The sequence below is a fragment of the Pongo pygmaeus genome, chromosome 10, assembly GCF_028885625.2.
Source record: "Pongo pygmaeus isolate AG05252 chromosome 10, NHGRI_mPonPyg2-v2.0_pri, whole genome shotgun sequence".
In the NCBI taxonomy this organism is placed as follows: domain Eukaryota; kingdom Metazoa; phylum Chordata; class Mammalia; order Primates; family Hominidae; genus Pongo; species Pongo pygmaeus.
Window position 1 is genome coordinate 7,087,651 of NC_072383.2, and position 22,801 is coordinate 7,110,451.

The 22,801-nt window shown below is 42.9% G+C and overlaps 1 protein-coding gene across 1 annotated transcript in view; it reads right to left on the minus strand.

Annotated features, from left to right (window-relative positions):
* Positions 1-17,538, minus strand: part of LPCAT3 (lysophosphatidylcholine acyltransferase 3) — a 42,214-nt gene extending 24,676 nt beyond the window's left edge. Inside the window, exon 1 of the mRNA XM_054444511.2 lies at positions 16,887-17,538. Coding sequence (XP_054300486.1) covers positions 16,887-17,037 — 151 coding nt within the window. The 5' untranslated portion in view covers positions 17,038-17,538. The remainder of the gene's footprint in view (positions 1-16,886) is intronic.
* Positions 17,539-22,801: the final 5,263 nt, after the last annotated feature.

A 22,801-nucleotide genomic window follows, 5' to 3' on the forward strand; every position in this document is an offset into this window, starting at 1 on the left:
GCCACCTAGGGGTGAGAAATTTTGGCCTTTGCCCGCTTCGAACTGACTTAACTAAATTAAATCTATAGAAAGTGAAAAATAAAGGTCTGTGAATGTACCCAGTACTCCCAGGAAGAAGCATACTTGCCATGAAGCTAAAAAAGCTTCAGTTTGACTCCTCTTCCAAGGCTCTGGGGGGTGGGGTGGGGGCGGGAGCTAGCAACGTGCTCACATGGTCATATATTTTTGTAAAACTTATAGAAGATATTTTTGTATTCTTTTTCTTAAAGAAGGTATCCAAGATTGTATAAGCTTCAGATCCCAGAAATCCTAGATTTAAAAAAAATAATCAACCACCACCCAACAAAATTAGGCATATGCCTGAAAATTCTGCCGCTACTGCCAGAATTCTGCGGGTAGGGGCTTCATCCAAGGTGTTCCTAATAATAGGCAGAGTCCCCAGATTAGTCCCGGTGAGGCTTTTGGGAGGGGTTATTTGGCGCAGTGTTGGTGTTGGTAGGATCCTGGCTGTGAGGCTGAGGCAGGCCTGAGGAGGGCTGGGGCTGACAGGTAGGCAGAGTTGGCTGGGATGTGAGGTGCAAGGGGTGGTACTTCGGAAACAAACTTTGAAGAGGAGAAGGGGCAGCAAGACTGTGAGTCTGGACTTTGTGATACACTGTCACCCCTAGTTTAGTGTGCCTGGTTAGGGAGAATCACGCAGCATGGAACCCCTCTTCCTTTTTCACTAACATTTTTCTGTATAGTGGTTGAAACCCAGTGTTAAGAGACTGCATGACATTGGAAAAGAAGGGGAGGAGAAAAAGAGCCCATATGAGGCAAGAACAGAATGCAGCCAGAATTAGGGCAGGCAGGGAAAGGAAGGGAGTGAGATGTGGGAGTTGGGGGGAGTGAGGTAACCCGGATTTTATATGCTAGAGCTATGTATTTTAGATGCAGGGGCAACTGTTCTGGTCCAGGAGTGGAAGGCCTGTAGACGCAATCTAGCACAGCTGCTTCTCACTTGGGAAAACTGAAGCCCCCAGAGGCACAGAGGGAGCAGTGGGGAGCGGCCAGGCCAGGCCAGGACTCAGCCCCCAGTTCCTCTTCTCAGGCTGTCCGATTCCTTCTGATCTTTCTCTCCTGCCCTCTCTGTTACTGTTTCCTCCTGTTCTTACTCTTATATACACTTGAAGTTTTATCCCCATTTTTTATGCTTATGGGATTGTACACTTTCTGGTTCTCTCTCAAGTCCAACCAGTATGTGGTAACCTGTCTCTTCCCACTTCATTTGTGGCACTGGTTTGCAGTGGACAAAAGGTCCGTGGCTCCTCTTCTAACCTAATCTGGACTGGGTTGCCCAAAGGTTGCCCTGCCACACTGCCAAGTGACTAATTAGCTGTTTTCTCTCCAACCCCTCCAAACACTTATCATAATTTCTCTTGTCTTCAGAGTTGCCAAATCTAATCTCTGCAAATACAAAGGTGGTGAGACTTTTTCTCAGGAGTTTCAGCAAATGAAACAATAAACTTTTTACCCTACTGAGATTCTAAAGATAACCATGAGAATACTCCTAATTATCCTTATAAATTTGAATAAGTGTGGTTGTTGGGTTCTCTCACCCTTTTTATATCCCTTCAAAAGAAAATACAAGTTTGAATTCCATAAAAATATTTTTCTGGCCGGGCGCAGTGGCTAACGCCTGTAATCCCAGCACTTTGGGAGGCTGAGGTGGGTGGATCACAAGGTCAGGAGTTCAAGACCAGCCTGGCCAACATGGTGAAACCCCATCTCTACTAAAAATACAAAAGTTAGCTAGGCGTGGTGGCGGGCGCCTGTAATCCCAGTTGCTCAGGAGGCTGAGGCAGGAGAATCACTTGAAACCGGAAGGCAGAGGTTGCAGTGAGCTGAGATTGCACCACTGCACTCCAGCCTGGGCGAAAGAGTGAAACTCCATCTCAAAAAAAAGAAAAAAAAATTTCTAATATTTATGGAATGCACTCTCTTATATATCAACATACATTTGTAGCATTTTTTTCCTTCAGAGTATGAAGAAATCAGTAAAAATGGGCAAAGCACAAATGACAAATAATGGATTTTGTTAAGTCCTATATGTCACTTTAAGAACTTGAAACTGGCTCAAATAAAAACCATTTTATTTGGTTATTAAAACGAGACTTAAAAACTTAAAACAAGATTTTAAGTTATCTTAAAATATCTTATCCTACAGAAGATTTTAGAGGCAATGTAGTACAAAAAGCTCTTCCTTTTCTCTGAAGAATTTATTGAGTGCTTTGGGAGTAGGGTGAAGTTTTTTTTTTTAACATATGTTTGATTCAGTTAAGCAAAAATATTGTTTCATGTCTCACTGAACTGAATACATTATACTATTCATTGGTTTTCAATGTTCACTTATTCATTTTATTTTAGTAGAGACTGGGTCTCACTGTGTTGTCCAGGTTGGGTTTTCAAATTTTATGTCTAATACAGTGTGCTAAATACAACTGAGTTTCATAAGCCATTTTTCCCACTTCTGTACATGGCACTGGTCTCAACCTGTATCATGCATAAGAATTACCTAGGATGCTTATTAAAAATGCAGATTCCCAATTCCTGAAGGGAGGTCATGCCTTGGCATCTTACTTAGAGAATCAGCGCTATACAGAAAGTATGAGAGACTGGTTCATATCAAAGAATATTGTGAAACTCTACACTATATTTGTTAAGATATAGAAAACCCATTTTATGGCTAAAAATCATCACTTTACTACTACTAAGCTTCATTATTAGTAGATGGAGTTTTTTTTTAAGGGTCATTTTTCACAAAGAAAAATTTGTTTTGTCTTAACACTTTAGGACTGTTACTTCATAGGTTATCTGGGGCAGAGAACAATAGCGGGCTACTCTCAAACCTGCTCTGGAGTTTCAGACTAGCAGCTGACATTTTTGGGGACCTTTCTTTAAGCTTGACATTGTAAACACTTTGTATGTATTAACCCACTTAATCCTCACAACAACCTTGATGAGTAGGTATCCTTATCTTACGGAAGAGGAAGCTAAAGCACAGACAGGGTTAGTGACTTACCTAAGGTCACAGTGCTGGAAGGTAGCCGAGCTGGAATTTGAACCCAGACAGCATGTGGGTTCAGAGTGTTTTCATTTTTAACTACTCTGCTATATTACCTCTCTAGTTTTCAATATTCATATTAGCACCTCAGCCTTCCCCAGATGACTACGAATCCCATACATATGTGTATACACACATACCCAGGGTCATTCATGAAATCTGAAACTTCGGGTGTTCAATTTGACTTTATAGAACCTTCTACCTCTCCTGGCTGATAGTATCTCTTTCTCATTTCACAAATTAAACTTCCTATAACACTACCTTAAACATGCCACCCCTGCTCAAAATACTCTGGTGGCTTCCTACTATCTATAAGATGAAAGCCAACTTCCTTAGCTTGCCATTCAAGGCCCTTCACAATCGGTCTTTCCAGTCTTACTGTTTATTCTATCCCTACTTGAGCCCAAAGCATTTTTTTCTTTGATCATGCATAGTCCTTCTTTCTTCATTTTTTTAAGTGTACAATTCAGTGGATTTTAGTATATTCAGTGTTATGCAACCATCTCCACTATCTAATGCCAGAACATTTTCATCTCCGCTATCTAATGCCAGAACATTAGAAACCCTGTACCGCATAGCGGCCATTCCCAATTCACCCTTCCTCTTATCCCCTAGCAACCACCAATCTATTTTCTGTCTTTACGAATTAGCTTATTCTGGGTATTTCATATAAATGGAATCATACAATATATGGCCATTTGTGTCTGGCTTGTTTCATGTAGCAATTTTTCAAGGTTCATCTGTGTCGCAGCATGTGATCAGGATTTCATTGTTTTCTTATGGCTGAATAACATTCCATTGTGTGGATATAACATTTTGCTTATTCATTCAATTTGTCCCAATTGGTGGACAACTGGGTTGTTTCCACTTTTGGCTATTATAATAAAGCTATGAACATTTGTGTACAAGTTTTTGTGTGAATGTATGCTTTCAGTTCCCTTGGGTATAACCCTAGGAATGGAATTGCTGGGTCATACGGTAGCTGTGAACTTTTTGAGGAACTGACAAACTATTTTCCACAAGTGGCTGCACCATTTTACATTCCCACCAGCAATGCTTGAGGGTTCCAATTTCTCCATATCTTCACCAACACCTGTTTGTGTGCTTTTGATTATTGCCATCCTAGTAGGTGTGAAGTGATATATCACTGTGGTTTTGATTTGCATTTCCCTGATGACTAAAGATATTAAACAGCTTTTCACCAGCTTATTGGCCATGTATATGTCTTTTTTAGAGAACTGTCTATTCCTATCCATTTTGTAAACTGGGTTATCTTTTTATTGTTGAGTTCTAAGAGTTCTTTAAACATCTGAATACTAGACTTATGATTTACAAATATTTTCTCCTATTCTGTGGGATAGCTTTTTACTTTCTTGATGGTATCCTTTGGTGCACAAAAGCTTTTAATTTTGATGAAGTCCAGTTTATCACTGATCATACCAGCTGGAAATCTACTTTTTTCTATGTCAGCATCTCAATATTACTTGATGATTTGGGGAGAATTTTTGAAAATATAAAAATAATATACATAAAATTTTGATATAGAACAAGAGGGCCAAGACTTGAAGAAATCTGGAGCTTCTGTTGAGACGATGACCTGGGGTCCCAATGATTACTGTTAGGATCTTAATGTACTTAGTGGAAAGGTTGAGAGGCGCTGGCCTACGGCAGGCACTCCTACAGTAAGACTGAACCTAAACTGACATTGGTCAGTTTACTTGGGAAGTTGACCATATGTTTTTTGTTTGTTTGTTTTCTCCCAGGCTATAGTGCAATGGCGTGATCTTGGCTCCCTGCAACCTCTGTCTTCCAGGTTCAAGCAGTTCTACTGCCTCAGCCTCCTGAGTAGCCGGGATTACAGGTGTGTGCTACCACACCCAGTTAGTTTTTGTATTTTTAGTAGAGATGGGATTTCACCATGTTGCCCAGGGTGGTCTCCAACTCCTGACCTCAAATGATCTGCCCACCTTGGCCTCCCAAAGTGCTGGGATTACAGGCGTGAGCCATGGTGCCTGGCCGATGGTATACATTTTAAAAATAAATGTATGCTATCTAGGAGTTCCCATGTTTTGCTATTATTTCCTATTTTTTCAGAGCACCAATAGTCAATGAAGAATTAAAAGTGAAGTCAGATTATCCTTTAGCTAAAGAATGGGGATTTCTAGTAGTATGGTTCAATATTTTTGGTCAGGGCCCCATATGTTTATACTCCAACTTTAATCAATCTTTTCCACTTCTGACTGAGGGATATGCTGTAGGAACTTTATGGGTACTATTTCAGTTGGCCTCTGCTGGCTTATAAACAGTAGTTGATATTTAGGGACAGTAATCCAGAGTAATGTCCAAGTCCATCTGAGTTTAGAATTGCTACCACAGCAGAAATTGGAAACCTCAAGAGTTATAAGCCATTTACCACATCTACATGGATGCCACTTCTCCTTAAAGCATATACAAATATATAGAGATCAGAACTTTAACCTTCTGGGATCTAATATCTTCCTAAGATTTGCATACAGAATGTACACATGGATCTTCTATTATAGCAAATTCTTTTTTGAGACGGAGTTTTTGCCCTTGTTGCCCAGGTGGAGTGCAATGGCGCGATCTCGGCTCACTGCAACCTCTGCCTCCCGGGTTCAAGTGATTCTCCTGCCTCAGCCTCCCAAGTTGCTGGGATTACACATGCCAGCCACCATGCCTGGCTAATTTTTTGGATTTTTTTTTAGTAGAGACGGGGTTTCGCCATGTTGGCCAGGCTGGTCTCAAACTCCTGACCTCAGGTGATCCACCCACCTTGGCTTTCCAAAGTGGTGGGATTACAGGTGTAAGCCACCGCGCCTGGCCAGCAAATTCTTAATTGCCTGTAAAATTACTATCTCACTATGTATTATTTTAGGTAGTAGATATGACCATGTACAGTTTTCTTATAAAAATGCCATAGCAACATGAATACTCAGTACTGACAAGCATCTTTAATTGACAAAAGCTTTTTTTTTTTTTTTTGAGACGGAGTCTCGCTCTGTCCCCCAGGCTGGAGTGCAATGGTGAGATCTCGGCTCACTGCAACCTCCCCCTCCCAGGTTCAAGCGATTCTCTTACCTCAGCCTCCCGAGTAGCTGGGATTACAGGCGTGCACCACCGTGCCCGGCTAATTTCTGTATTTTTAGTAGACACAGGGTTTCACCATGTTGGTCAGGCCAGTCTCAAATTCCTGACCTCAGGTGATCCACCCACCTCGGCCTCCCAAAGTGCTGGGATTACAGGCATGAGCCACTGTGCCTGGCCATGACAAAAGCTTTTTATTTTTAATTTAATCTTAGCCTATGGTTAAAGTGAAGCATTTAAACAGCCTACTTGATGACTTCATGTGAGCCAAGAACAAAACCCGGGTCTGATAATCTTCTACCTACTCTCTGACAAACTGTCCCTACAATTATAATGCAATGACATTTCTATGAGAAGCCTCTATTACTAACAGTTATTATACACTTGGTTCTTATACAGAATACTTCATTCAAGATGTCCAGAGCTTCATGTATCTCACTATCTTCAAAGCTTCTGCTTGAAAAGGGAGGAACTTACACAATCAGTCCATTTTAAGCCAAAAGGAAATTCTTACCCAGAAATTAATTACTTATCCTTTTTTTAGTGTGTTACTCTCCACACCCCCTTCCTGTTTTGAAAGCAGGGAGAAATAATGATGTATACAATATCTTTTGAACTATACAAATTACAGATAAGCTTTAAAGGTCTCTAGGAAGCTATTACTGTTTCACCATAAGAACTCCAAGTGGGCCCTAAATCTCCTGGTCCTTGACTTCAGCCACTGCTAGGAAAATGTCAATACACACACACTCCTATCTTAAAAACTCTGTGCTTGAGAAGAAGGATGGTTTGCTTTGATATTAGACTAGCTTTCCCTGGCAGCTGCAACTAGGGTACCTAATTTTTGTTAAAGCTACAAGTCACAATTTATTACTTATATTAAGAAATGTAAGGAGATCAATCAGGAGAGTGCTATATTGCTCAAGGTGGTTGATGCAACACAAAAAAGACGGAGCCATTAGTCCAATAACCTTATTAAAATAACTCCTCCTCTGGGTGTGGTGGCTCATGCCTGTAATCCCAGCTACTCCGGAGGCTGAGGCAGGAGAATTGCTTGAACCCCGGAGGTGGAGGTTGCAGTGAGCTGACATTGGATTTTACCTCTGCACTCCAGCCTGGGCAACAAAGTGAGACTCCATCTCAAAAAACAAAAACAAAAACAAAAACAAAAAACTCCTCTGTATCTAACCTTCTCATCAAAAGTGTGAAACAGATGGTATATGTAATGATCATGATAATGAACATAATGAACATAATAACAATGCGAACATGATAACAACAACAGCTCTTTATTCTTCAAATAACATCCAGAGCAGGAACTCTGGAGTCAGGCAGAACTGAGTGTGACTTTAAGCAAGTTACTCAATTTTTGTAGGCCCAACTTTCCTATCTGTCGGGCCTACGAATGGGAAAAACTAAACCATAAGGAATCTAAGAGTTTTGTTTATTCCAAAGAGTACAGGATACAATGACCTTTCTTTTTTTTTCTGTCACCCAGGCTGGAGTGCCATGGTGCAATCTCGGCTCACTACAACCTCTGCCTCCTGGGTTCCAGTGATTCTCCTGTCTCAGCTTCCCAAGTAGCTGGGATGGCATGTGCCACCATGCCCAGCTAATTTTTATCTTTTTAATAGAAATGGGTTTCACCATGTTGGCCAGGCTAGTCTCGAACTCCTGACCTCAGGTGATCTGCCTGCCTCGGCCTCCCAAAGTGCTGGGATTACAGGCGTGAACCACCGCGCCTGGTCAATGACATTCCAAAAAGGTACTATCAGGACATCAAGTACTACAAAATAGGCACCGGAAGAAATATACTAAATTAGTAATCCTCAAACTCTAGAGTAGTAAGTATAACCTGGCTTGCTAAAACAGATTACTAGGCACTATCCTCAGAGTTTCTCAATCAGTATTTTTGGAGTAGACCGAAGAATCTGCATTTCTAACAGGCTCCCATAAGATACAGACGCTGTTGGTCACAAGACCATACTTTGTGTCTCCTTGGAAAGAGAGAAAATAAATATTTATTGACAGGGAAGAGAAGAACAATTATTTAAGGTGATCTTGGGTCAAGCATGGTTAAGTTTATCTTATTTAGTCCTTACAAGATAGTTTATCTTATTTAGTCCTTACAACATCCCAATGAGCAACAGTTCTCAAACTTTTCCAGGCCAAAGGAGAATGAACACATCACAAAAGAGTATGCCTAAGCAGTCTTCTAGAAATAGAAAATTTCTTTGATGACTGTATTACTTTAAAAATTCATATAAATTTTGTATTCTGTTTCAAAATACTGCTGCTAGTTATGAATGAAATATAAATCTAAAAATATTTATCAGATAAATTGCTTAACTCTTAATTGCAAATCTTTAGTAAAATTGGCCTGTGGGAATATAAAGAAATGGGTGGTTGAAGTTTGGTAATGAGCTTATGGTGAAACAGCTAGTACATATTTATTTGATCCAGCATTTGAACCTAGGCCAGAAGGTCTCTAAAGACAATGCACATGTTACTATCTTACTCTGTCATTGACCTCCACCTACATAAAAGGCCTATCATGTTTTTCTCTACTGCTCTTTTATGATCTTCTATTGTTCTAGCTAAAGAGGACTACTTGCTGTTCCTCAGATTTTTCTCAAAATTTTTTTTTCTTTTTCCTTAGATTCAGGGACAGACAGGATCTTACTCTTCCTGATCTCCAGATTACTCTTTGCAGCTGGAAAGCTCCTCCGCTTTCATCTCTACTTGACTAGAATCTTACCATCCCCTTTAAGGCCCAGCTAAAATGCCACTTTCTTTCAGAAGACCAAATACCATTATTGACTGATTGATTGACTGACTGAGACAAGGCCTCACTCCTGTTGCCCAGGCTGATGCAGTGGTGCGATCATGGCTCACTGCAGCCTTGACTTCTGGGGCTCTGGTGCATCCTCTCACTTCAGTCTCCTGAGTAGCTGGGACTACAGACACATGCTACCATGCCCAGCTAATGCAAATATCATTTTTAAAAGGCAACTGAACTGGATGCCTCATATGAGCTCCCATGGCTGCCCAGACATGCTTTCATGTCAGTGATTATATAATTTTTTTTGTAAATTAGCTTATGCAAATAATCTTGTGGACCCTAACTTATACATGCTTCTGCAAAGAAACATGTTTAACAATAAAGTTATATTGGAATTCAAAACATAATGTTTTATGGAATGTAAGACATTGGGGTATAGATAAAAAGTGGTTGGAAAAATATATATATTTATTTTTAGAGATGAGGTCTCCTTCTGTCATCTAGGTTGGAATGCAGTGGCATCATCATAGTTCACTGAAGTCTCAAATTCCTGGGCTCAAATGATCCTCCCACCTTGGTCTCCTGAGTAGCTGGGACTGCAGGTGCATGCCGTCATGCCTGGCTAATTAAAAAAAATTTTTATTTATTTATTTTTGAGACAGAATCTTGCTCTGTTGCCCATGCTGGAGTGTAGAGGTATGATCTTGGCTCAATGCAGCCTCAACGTCCTGAGTTGAGCAGAGGACCCCGGGCTCCAGTGATCCTTCCACCTCAGCCTCCCAAGCAGCAGGGACTACAGGCATATGCCACCCAGCCCAGTTAATTTTGTTCACTTTTTGTAGAGATGAGGTATCACTATGTTGCCCGGGCTGGTCTCGAACTCCTGGACTCAAGTGATCCTCTCGCCTTGGCCTCCCATAGTGCTGGGGTTACAGGCGTAAGCCACCGTGCCTGACCTGGAAAATTGTGTTTAAAAGAAATTCTTGGCCAGGGGCAATGGCTTATGCCTGTAATCTCAGCACTTTGGGAGGCTGAGGCGGGTGGATTGCTTGAGCTCAGGAGTTCGAGACCACCCTGGACAACACGGTGAAACCCTGTTTCTACAAAAAATACAAAAAAAATTAGCCAGGCATGGTGGCTCACGCCTGTAGTTCCAGCTACTCAGGAGGCTGAGGCTGGAGAATTGCTTGATCTGGGAAGCAGATGTTGCAGTGAGCTGAGATTGCACCACTGCATTCCAGCCTGAACGACAGAGTAAGACCATGTCTCAAAAAAAAAAAAGAAAAAGAAAAAGAAATTAAAGAAATTCCCAAACAGGAAGGTTTAGATTATGATGAAATTTGTGAGTATGAACTAGAATAAAGTCTAAACATGTAGACGTAATATACCTAGACTTTTAAAATTGGAAGGGTCCTTGAAAGTCATTTAGGACAATCTCCCTATTTTATAGCAGTAGAATTTTTGGACCCTGCTTTGTATTATGGTCAGAAGTCTCTTTGCTTTGTTAATGCTGCTTAATTTTCATCTAGCTTACCTTTGGTCTCTTTATATTGTGATTCCAGTGCTACCTGAAGAAAGCTTTCTGCACTGAATAATGGATTTTTTTCTGAAGGGCCAGACCTGACTTTGGTCCAAAGGGAACTAAATTACAGGACCTCCTTTGATTTTAAAGGAGGCTAACTTTAGTGATGCTAATTCTGAACCTCTGAGGAATGAATTGTTACCCCCAGCTGCAATTTTTGATCAGTCTAACAGCCAAGCCACCATCATGGCCAAGACTAGGGAACACTCACAGTAAGCAGGGTGGCCATCTGCTCCATTTGGCCAGCTCTAGCTTTGGACACTGAGAGGTGGCTCATATGCTGATTGCATCTTGGTTTAACCACTGAGAGTGAAAAGAGGAAAGGACACCAAGGGCATTTATCTTTTCCATCCCCACATGCTCTTCCCAATCTCCGCGGTAAAGAGCAGGAACTCTGGAGTCAGGCAGAACTGAGTGTGACTTTAAGAAAGTTACTCTATCTTTGTAGGGCTGACTTTCCTATCTGTACCAGATCTTAACAGCACTATAATTACCTCACGGGTAACTGGCAGGTTGAGGTGGGGAACTGCCTGTTGACCATTTAGGACAATGTCTGGTACACAGAAAACCCTTAATAAATGCCAGCTATTACTATTATCAAAGGGTAGTAACATTAACATACCCAATCAATGTGAATAAGATCCTCTTCTCTGTAAAACCTTTTCCGTGGCATTTCATTCCCTCCCTGAGTCAGTTATGATACCATTACTGTCTCCTAAAACTGTATTTAGCCCAGCTTCTTTCCTGAGCTCAAGACCAGGCTTCACAACTCCCAAGATAGCTGGAAGTGCCCTTGGAACCTAAGTAAATCCCAAACCAGATCATTTCCTGGCACTGAACAATATCTGATCCTCCACTTGACCTCTGGCATTGGTCAAAAATACCCTTATCTTTCCAGCTACTCAGGCAGGAGGACGGGGTCTTTTTAAAATTACGACTTTATCCTCCAGCTAATAAGCTGCCAAGTTTCACCTATTCACGTATTTATCGAGCCTTTTCTACAAGCCAAGTACTGTGTTAAACTCTGGGTACACTGTGGTAAACAAAACTTCCATGGATTCTGCCCTCATCTACAAATATATAATTACACAGTGTAATATATACTTGGAAGGAAATTCCAGTCAGTATGAGAAAGTGTAACAGGGGACATAATTTAACATGAGAGTCAGGAAAGAACTCAGAGGAAGATGAAAAGGAGTTTGTCAGGTGACTGAAGGGCACTCCAGGCAGCAGGTGAGCGTGTGCAAAGGCTCTGAGGTAGGGAAGCCTTCATGCCTTTCCTGAGGAACTGAACAAAGGCCATGTGGCTAAAAGGTTGTCAGCTTGCTTGGGATGAGGCTGGGGCAGCAGGCACGGGCTTACCAGCCAGGTATGGAAGCCCCTGAAGGGTTCTGAGCAGGACAGGCACAGGATCGGATCACTCTGGCTGCTTTTGGAGAGTGGACTGAGGGGGCAAGAACAGAATTAGAGACCAGTCAGGCTACTCGGGTGGTGCTGGTGACAGATGGCTGGTGGCTGTGGTGATGGAGAATAGTAGATGGATCTGAGACACAATCTAGAGGTTGTATTGATAGGATTGGGTGACTGGGATGTGGGGAGTGAGTGAAGAAAGGCAACAAAGCTGATTCTTGGGTTTCAGGCATGAGCAGCTGTGTAGATGCAGTGTCTACAGAATCTCCCTTTCAAAAGGTTCCGGTATTCTAGAACATCTCACAGGAGATGCCCACTTTCTCCTCTCAGCGCAGCCACCCTGCCTCCAAGCCATTATAACTTCCTCTCTAGATCACTTCCTTCTCCTTCGTTTGGCTACTACTTGTCTATGCTGACTTCAAACCACCCCAGGCTGTATTATCTTTAAATACAGCTCCAGCCATATTATTCCCCATTCAAAAATCTCCAATGTTCCCTATCACCTACATGAGTACAAACTCTTTACCTTGGCTTTAAAGGCTCTTTAACCTACAGTTCCAGCCTGATTTTCCATCACTTCTCGAAAGTCCTGTTTTAGTCACACTAGACTACTGACTGTTCTTTGGCTGTGTTGCCACATTCACACCTCAGTGCCTCTGCTCATGCTATTCCTTAAGTCTTACCATCTCATTATGCTGCAACCTTGCTCATCTTTAAATGAAATGTCCCATCTTTAAATCTCACAAAGCTTTGTACCTCTCTTATGGTGCTTAAAATTTATTGGGGTTATTAGTATACTTATCTCATGCCCATTTCCTGTACCCTAACAGACCATAATACCTTTGAGTGCAGGGCTCCATGACTCATACTACACCCACTGCTCTTGCCCTTGCAGGGTTAAGAATACTGCTTTACCTGTAGTAGGTGCATGTTACTGAATTTATTTGAGCAATTCATGGTATTAGTTACATTAAGGAGTGATGAGATCCAAGTTGTCAAAGGGGAGATGTTTTCTGGTAGTATTTGCCAGCACCAGGGCTCATGGCAAAATTCCTCTTCAGCATCCTTCCATCAAACTCCTTGCAAGCATACACAACACAAATATAAACACACTTCTTTTACAGTCTTCTGACTGCTCAAAATACTGCAGTGCAGCAGTCCACATAAACTTACTTTTTCTTTGAAGTATCGAATATTAAAAATTGCAGCCTCGGCTGGGCGCGTTGGCTCACGCCTGTAATTTCACGCCTGTAATTCCAGCACTTTGGGAGGCCGAGGCAGGTGGATCATGTGGACCTCGTGGATCACAAGGTCAGGAGATTGAGACCATCCTAGCCAACCCCATCTCTACTAAAAACACAAAAATTAGCTGGGTATGGTGGTGTGCACCATAGTCCTAGCTACTCAGGAGGCTGAGGAAGAGAATTGCTTGAACCTGGGAGGCGGAGGTTGCAGTGAGCCGACATCGAGCCACTGCACTCCAGTGTGGGCGACAGAGCGAGACTCCGTCTCAAAAAAAAAAAAAAAAAAAAATTGCAGCCTCTAACTCAAGATTTTTCAAACTGTTGTAACTCATTAACAAGTCGTGAAATCAACTTAGTAAGTTATTATTAAGGGCAAGTATTCTTTCCTGAAACTTGTTTCAAATACGTGTATACACATACATGTCTGTGTGTTCTGGGTCACAATGTAAAACATATTTCTTACCATGGGTCTTAGTCAAAAAGGTTTAAAAGCCAGTGCTTTAATGCTCTGCATTCCACCCCAAGATCAGCACACAGAACTGAAGTAAAAAAAGTAAGATGTTAAGAAAATAGTAATTAGACTATCTGATTAAAATGTACACTTTAAAATGTGAATGATATACCTAACTCTTCCCTTGGGGTATTTGCATTTAGGGAGGTGTTTTTAACCTGAATTAATCTAATCAGTGGAAAGTGAACCAGAAATCATTTTGGACTACAAGCTTTCTTGGTACCTCCAGCAAGGATTTCCTCCAGTATCCCAGTTCCCTGAGAGAGCTGGGTTCAAGAACCAGGAACTCCACTGCTGAAAGGCTACTGGTTTCTAGGTTACAATACACAGAAATGGTAATAACCTTTGTAAGGGAAACATATTTACAACCAAAATGCACTCCTACCACGCACACATCAAGCTTAATCAATTTATATTTACATGTATGTATTTAAACTGTGCCTACTAGGAATACAATCCTACCCGTCCACATGATGAGCTATACCTGATAGGCGGCAAGTTGAAGCCCCAAGTTGATCTAAAAGTGAGAACTACTATGCGTTACTGAAGGCAACACGGTATGTGAGATAGGAAGGCAGGGGGTGGGAAACGGTAGAATGAGCAAGGGGGCTCGGGAGTGTGGTAGATGCATTGCACCAAGTGTTTATTACTTTGATGATTGGTGGTAATGAGAGAAGATGAGAGAAGAGGAGTGGGATATGGAGAAAACAATTTCCTAGTCAGCTGTATGCCCCGTGACAGTACACAGCAACAGCCCAGCAGGAGTGCACAGGCAGTATGTGATTATGTCAACACACAAAAGTTGAATTCTTTATGTCAACACACAAAAGTTGAATTCCAAGTCCTAATTCCAGCCCTAACTCCATTTAACAGATTGCCCCTTATAACTGGTTGCTACTTGTGTTACATTCTGAATTTATTGTGGAGAAACCAACAGTTTCCTAACTAATGAATGTAATACAATTTTTTTTTTTTTTTTTTGACAGGGTCTTGCTCTATCCTTCAGGCTGGAGTACAGTGGCGCCACGGCTCACTGTAGCCTCAAACTCCCAGGCCCAAGTGATCCTCCCATCTCAATCTCGGGAGTAGCTGGGACCACAGGCATGGCATGAACCACCACGCCCAGCTCATTTTTTTAATTAATTTTTTTTTTTTTTTTGAGACAGAGTCTTGCTCTGTCGCCCAGGCTGGAGTGCAGTAGAGCTAACTTGGCTCACTACAACCTCCACCTCCAGGGTTCAAGTGATTCTGCTGCCTCAGCCTCCCAAGTAGCTGGGATTACAGGTGCCCACCACCATGCCCAGCTAATTTTTATATTTTTAGGAGAGATGGGGTTTCACTATGTTGGCCAGGCTGGTCTCAAACTCCTGACCTCAAGCAATCTGCCCGCCTTGGCCTCCCAAAATGCCGGGATTACAGGCATGAGCCCCTGCGCCTGGCCTAATTTTTTAAAATTTTTTGTAGAGACAAATAAAATGTTGCCCAGGCTGGCCTCAAGCGATCCTCCCACCTTGGCCTCCCAAAGTGTTGGGATTATAAGTATAAGCTGCTGCGTCCTGTCAAATGTAAACATTAATTGCTAATTACAATGTCAAAAATAACTGGGACAGAAACAAGGATGAAAGAGTAGGAAGTTCAAAGCTGGTGTAGTGCAAATAACCCTAGACTGGGGTGCTGATAAATTTGGATGATGTCTGGGTGACACTGAGCAAACTGCACAACCCCAGTTCCATTCCGTCTTTAAAATCTTACAATTCCACAGAGGAAGAAAAAGGTGATCTTTATTTGGAAGAAAGGAAGATCTTGGTTTGATATGTAATAGGAAAGTAACAATGCTATTAGGCAAGGTTGTTTAAATATGAATTAATGCCTATCCCATTATCTAGATTGGGTTAACACCCTCTGGTGATATTATATGTCGGTGTTTCTACTGTATACTGGATAAACGCCAAACTTCTCTCTGGCATTTAAGGCTTTCCACACCTGCCCAACTTTATCTCAAACTTCTCATGGTTCAGACCTCTAACCCTCTGCTCTAGCCCCAGTCCTGTTTCCTTATCGCCACTTACAGCTTTTGCTTAATCCTTCCCACCCACCCGCTCCTAAAGTTCTATAACCTTCATAAAACGTTCCAACTGCTTAAATTTTATGTATGTATATGTACAGGTACTTCCCAATCTTGGCCTTTCTACAGGACTTTATGGCAATCCTATGTGGTAGGCACTGTTGTCCTCATTTTATAGATAAGGAAATTAGGCCCAGAGGGTTTTGCGGCCTGCGTAGAGTCCCTCAGTTTGTGAGCAGCAACAAGGCTGGGTCTGATTTGTTAGCCTTCAAAGCCCATACTTTTTTTCCATTGTACTATGCTACCTCCATGTATTAAACCATGGAGTGAGGATGCGGTAAAAAAGCCTATAAACCAGTTGTAATACAGCTTGTTGTGGCATAAATTCAGATACACCACATCCTTTGAACCACACATGTAATAAACGCTTGGAATAGTATGGATCGATTTTAAGGAGGTTGTTAGTCCTGTTTCCCAAGTCCAGCATTAAAATGATATTCCAGGGTAAATGACAGGTAGGTGGCTTGGAAAATAAAAAAAGCAACATGGTATAAAAAGAAAATAGTAGGAACGGGACAGAAAAGAGACGAAAGTATAATATAAGCTGGCAATAAACAAAACAGACACTCAGAATATAAAATATGGAATATGGGGCTGAAAAGGCCGAAAGGGCTAAAGTTAGGGGCCCTATGCCTACCGATGAGATGCGCGCGTGTGCGGGGTGGTTATTAATGACAGAGCAGGACACATGGCCAGACAGTGGAACTCAACAGAGCGACAAATAAAGACAGGTCGTGGGAGCAAGGGTAGCGCCTGGCACAAGAGGGCGGGGACCCGACTGAGGGGCCAGAGGGCATGGCAGGGGTTGAAGAGAAAGGTGAAGAGGTTCAGAGGGCACAGCGCCCCAGACTCGAGACAGGACTTCTGTCTTCCCTCAGTAGCTGTTGGTGTGCTTCAGGATTCACACCCGCACCCAGCACAGCCCTCCCGGGTGGCTCCGGGAAGAGAGGGAGGTCCTGTCCCCATTTCTCCCCTACTCCCCGGGGACTCCGCGAGGGGCGGAGGGAGGCAGGAGGGTCCTTACCCAGGAAGATGGAGATGATCAGCCGCAGCGCCTGTTCTGACGCGCCCAGGGACGTCGCCAACTTGTTAAGGCTCAGCTCCTGGAAACCCGACTGCAGAACCCCCGCCAGCGCCACCACAGTCCCCTCGTCCCCCTCCGCTGAGGACGCCATCTTAACTCTGGGCGCCCCACAGGGACCCCCCAGCTCCGCGCGCCCCAAATGCGGGCAAAACGCTATCGCTTCACCCCCAATTCCGGCTCGGGGCCCGCCCACGGCGTGCGCATTGGCTGGAGGCCCGCCCCGCGGCTCCAGCTCACCCCGTTATTGGCCGACCTGCGCAGAGGGCGGGGCCTAGCGCGGCAAGGTAGGAAGAGGGCGGGTCTGAAGGTTTGTAAGGCAAAGGTGACTCCTGCGGAGAATGCACGCGGGGAGGCCCAGGGCTGGGCGGGGCTTGGCGTCGGGACCCAGATCTGCCATTGGAAAGGTCTGAGCCCGTGGCCCGGCGACCGTTCAACTCCGTTCGAAATGCTCCCGGGAGGAGCCCTCCGGGGCGAGCGTCCGGCCGGCCCGTTCGCTGCCTTCCCATTGGCTGAGGCGGGAGCAGGAGAGAGTCTGGGCGCGGGGGGGCCGCCCGCGCGCGAGGTTACTCCCGGTCGCCGGCGCTGGGGTTACTGGGGCATGTAACGGGGAGGCGGGAACGCCCGCGCCGCCTTGCGCGCGCCCCCTAACGGCGCCTCCCGGCCCCTTCTTAAATTCTTAGGTTGTTAGACTCGTCGCCTTCACTCCCGGAGGTTCAGCGGAAAGCCCAGTGCCAGACATTGTCTGCTCCTTTTATTTCATGGATCCCTTTTCCATGCAATTTCCTGTAGTAAAACATGACCGTCCCCCGAGAGGCGATGAAATTAAGATATGCCTATTTAACACTTACTATTTTAATTAAAAATTCAAATAATCTTGCACTGAGTAATACATGTTTATGATACAAGTTCTAACAGTATAGAAATGTAAAACAGAAGAGTCCTATCTCCCGGCCCTGCTTTTCATTCTCATTTCCTACAGGTAATCCTGTTAAGATTACGCCAAAAAAAAAAAAAAAAAAAAATCTGTCGAGCACTTACCATATGCCAGGCACTGTGCTGGGCTTGGGAACAGAGTGAGGAGCCCAGAGCCACGGAGTGGGATGGTGCACAAATAATAGCATCAATTAACGTGTCATTGCAAGTGAAGGTAAGTGCTCTGAAGGAAAGGGTCAAGGTTCTGTGAGAGTATGTAACAAAGGAATGCTAAGAGTTTCTTGCAATAACTCTTAGTTACAATAATTTGTGGCCCATTCTTGTAAAATTACAGCTTATACTTCTATAGCACTTGCGCTTTATAAAGCGCTTTTATCCGTATTATTTCACTCGCTTTGGCTGTGCAATAGAATATTTATTATGATGATGTCCTCTTACAGACACAGGCTTGGAGAAATTAAGAAACTGGGTAAGTTCCTTTACAAGTAAGCGGCAGACAGAATTTAAACCTAGGTCTGTCAAATTCCCTACCCCTACTCCCTTTTTGGGCAAGATTTTAACAAACAAAATATTTCATTCACACGGAAAAGTAGAGGATAATATAACTTCTCCAGGTTAAGAGACAAACATCACCTATACATTTGAAAAGCCGGTATATCCCTTCCTGAGGGCATTTCCCTCCTTCCTTTCTCAGAGGTCACCACTTTACTGACTTTGGTATTTATCAATCCCATGCCTATTTTAATACTTTACATACAGCATATATCCAGAAAGGAAAATGAGTATAGTTTTGCATGCCTTATATTGGCCAGGCGCGGTGGTTCATGCCTGTAATCCTAGCACTTAGGGAGGTTGAGGTGGGAAGATTGCTTGAGCCCAGGAGTTGGAGACCAGCCTGGGCAACATAGAGATACCCTGTCTCCACAAAAAAAAAAAAAAAAAAAAAAAAAAAAATCAGATGGGCATGGTGGAACATGCTTGTAGTCCCAGCTACTCAGAAAGCTAAGGTGGGAGGATCACTTGAGCCTGGGAGGTTGAGGCTGTAGTGAGCCGTGATCATGACACTGCGCTCCAACCTGAGACAGAGCGAGACTCTGTCTTGCAAAAAAAACCCAAAATTATATATATAGGCCTGTAATCCCAGCAATTTGGGAGGCTGAGACGGGTGGATCACCTGAGGTCATGAGTTAGAAACCAGCCTGGCCAACATGGTGGAACCCCGTCTCTACTAAAAATACAAAAAAATTAGCCAGGCGTGGTGGCCAGCTCCTGTAATCCCAGCTACTTGGGAGGCTGAGGCATGAGAATCACTTGAACCCGGGAGGTGGAGTTTCATGCCCGTCCGTGTGAAGAGACCACCAAACAGGCTTTGTGTGAGCAGTAAAACTGTTTATTTCACCTGGGTGCAGGTGGGCTGAGTCCGAAAAGAGTCAGCAAAGGGTGGTGGATTATCATTAGTTCTTATAGGTTTTGGGATAGGCGGTGAAGTTAAGAGCAATGTTTTGCCGGCAGGGGTGGATCTCACAAAGTACATTCTCAAGGGTGGGGAGAATTATAAAGAACCTTCTTAAGGGTGGGGGAGATTACAAAGTACCTTCTTAAGGGTGGGGGGGATTACAAAGTACATTGATCAGTTAGGGTGGGGCAGGAACAAATCACAATGGTGGAATGTCATCAGTTAAGGCTATTTTTATTTCTTTTGTGGATCTTCAGTTACTTCAGGCCATCTGGATGTATACGTGTTAAGTCACAGGGGATGCGATGGCTTGGCTTGGGCTCAGAGGCCTGACATGGAGGTTGCAGTGAGCCGAGACCGTGCCGTTGCACCCCAGCCTGGGCAACAAGAACAAAACTCCGTCTCAGAAAAAAATAAAGCTGGGCATGGTGGCTTACCCCTGTAATCCCAGCATTTTGGGAGGCTGAGGCGGGCGGATCACCTGAGGTCAGGAGTTCGAAACCAGCCTGGCCAACGTGGTGAAACCCTGACTCTACTAAAAATACAAAAATTAGCTGAGCACGGTGGTGGGTGCCTGTAATCCCAGCTACTTGGAAGGCTGAGGCAGGAGAATTGCCTAAACCCAGGAGGTGGAGGTTGCAGTGAGCTGAGATCACGCCATTGTACTCCAGCCTGTGTGACAGAGCAAGACAGCGTCTCAAAAAAAAAAAAAAAAAAGAAAATTGTATATATATTTATAACTTCAGTGAAGCCTAAGCATATAGTGTTTATACAGTCCAATTAAATTGCCTTTACAAAATTATGACAGTAAGAGAAATCTGATATAGTTGACTTCATCTTGCTTTTTTTGAGAGTCTTGCTCTGTCACCCAGGCTGGAGTGCAAGGGTGTGGTCTTAGCTCACTGCAACCTCTGCCTCCCAGGTTCAAGCAATTCTTGTGCCTCAGCCTCCCAAGAAGCTGGGATTACAGGCATGCACCACCATGCCCAGCTAATTTTTGTATTTTTAGTAAAGATGGGGTTTTGCCGTGTTGGTCAGGCTGGTCTTGAACTCCTGACCTCAAATGATCTGCCCGCCTCAGCCTCCCCAAGTGCTGGGATTAACAGGTGTGAGCCACTGTGCCCAGCCTCCCTCATGCTTTTAAACTCTAAGCTATCTTTGGTCATTCCTGGGCATAAACCAAACTGACTTTGGGAGAAATTTAGTTTATAGTTAAACTTAAAGCAGGGATAATAGCCCTTTCCCAAACTAAGCCACCTTTATAAAACTAATGAAAGGCCGCAAAGTTAGGCTTATGAAAGGGGCCTGAGTTCTGCTAAAATGTAGGCATAATTAAGTGATTACCAACCATTGTTCAGGAGGTCACCAGATTTGTAACTTCCCCAATTACGCCTCTAGATAACATCATATTGTAGAACTTAAGATTGACCTTTTAGGATGTCTTTTCAGATTTTGGCATTTCTGCAAACCCCAGCTGGATTCGTGACTCAACCAGTCCTATGGACCCCACCCAGAGGTGGAGTCAGGGCATGAGGATCATTTGCCATACCTCTATGATTGCATCCCCAACAAAGCAGCAGCACTTATACCGTAGGCCCCTGCCCACCAAACTGTCTTTGAAAAATCCTAGCCTCCAAATTTTCAGGGAGATTGATTTGAGTAATAGCTTCATGTACCGTGTGGCATGGTCAGCCTTGCATCAATTAAACTCTTTCTCTAATGCAATGCCATGGTCTCAGTGAATTGATTTTGTCTGTGCGGCAGGCAGGAAGAAGCCCACAGGACAATTACGTATGGTAGTGTATGGCAGTGTCCTAGGCCTTCACTTTCACTCTCACACTCTTCACACTCACTGACTCACCCAGAACAACTGCGAGTCCTGCAAGCTCCATTCAGGTAAATGGCCTATACAGGTGTACCATTTTTAAATTTTTTTTTATTTTTATTGAGACGGAGTTTTGCTCTTGTTGCCCAGGCTGGAGTGCAATGGCACGATCTCGGCTCACTGCAACCTCCACCTCCCGGGTTCAAGCGATTCTTCTGCCTCAGCCTCCCAAGTAGCTGGGATTACAGGCCTGCGCCACCACGCCTGGATGTTAGCCAGGATGGTCTCGATCTCCTGACCTCGTGATCCACCTGCCTCAGCCTCCCAAAGTGCTGGGATTACAGGCGTGAGCCACCGGCCCAGCCTCAGCAATGTTTTAAACAAAAAATCAAAAAGATTAGTTCAGTCCATGCAGTTAATTCCTGTTCTGCTTGATATTCATGAACATTTTAGCTCCCTATTAGTCCCAAAAGTTTTTCCTCTATTCCAATGTCACAATCTCCAAAGTTATAAAAAACCTGCATTCAAGAGCACCTGTTAGAGTTTTATAGCTGATTATAAAACCACCTTCTAAAGAGGATCAAAACATTACAACAATTGTCCCTGGATGACAAAAAGTTTTAGGGCAGCCATAGTCAAAGACACATTGACAAGGAAATTTGTTACTTCTGTGGTACACAATAATTTTAACATAACAATTTTGATTATTACTGATAATGTACACCAAGTCATATCAGAATTACAGGAGTTTCCCATAATTTTGGAACACATACCAGTATCATATTTATACAAATTCAGTCCAAAGAAAACCAAACACCATTTTATATTTGACAATGCTTCTTGTATCATTTTTGTAACAAATAAGCCAAATTATGTCATTTTTAGAATTTAGGGAAACTAATATCTTAAAGGAATAATTAGGTCAGAAAAAGACATAATTTATAATTTGATTTTGGAAAGTTTGTCAAATATCAAAGCTTTACAACACTTCATATCACAAAATAGGATCACAGGTCATTGTAAAATAAGTCATTCATTTAACCAAAGTGATAACTGAAGGATTTAAAAAAAAAAAAAGGTAAAAACCTTCATTCTTTGAGAGGGGAGACAATTTTCCAAACAATAAGCCTTAATAAAAACAGCATGAAGCCAATTAAATTTGTTTTTCAAAATTTTATAAACAATCTATAAAATTTTAATCTTGACCATAAAATATAACTTCAATAAGCGTTTTATAACCTTTATTGAGGAGTCAGTTAATGCTTCAAGAAAACCTTGTTAATCTGACACAGGGGCCTAGGATTTTTCAAAGACAGAAATTAATCTGAAACTAAATTTCTCCCAAAGTCAGTTTGGTTTATGCCCAGGAATGACCAAAGATAGCTTGGAGGTTAAAAGCATAGGCTGGTCTTGCATCAGTGTGCCTTTGACATTAATGATTAATTTATAGAGAAACTGAACTTGTTTTATCTTTCAAAAGCAGCCCTTACAATCTCATGTGCCCACCTCCTCTGCAATAGCCTCTGGGCCTGAGGAGTTGAATAGCTTTAATTTCTGGACTTGGTGTCTTTTTTTTTTTTTTTTTTTGAGATGGAGTTTCCCCTCTTGTTGCCCAGGATGGAGTGCAATGGCACATCTCGG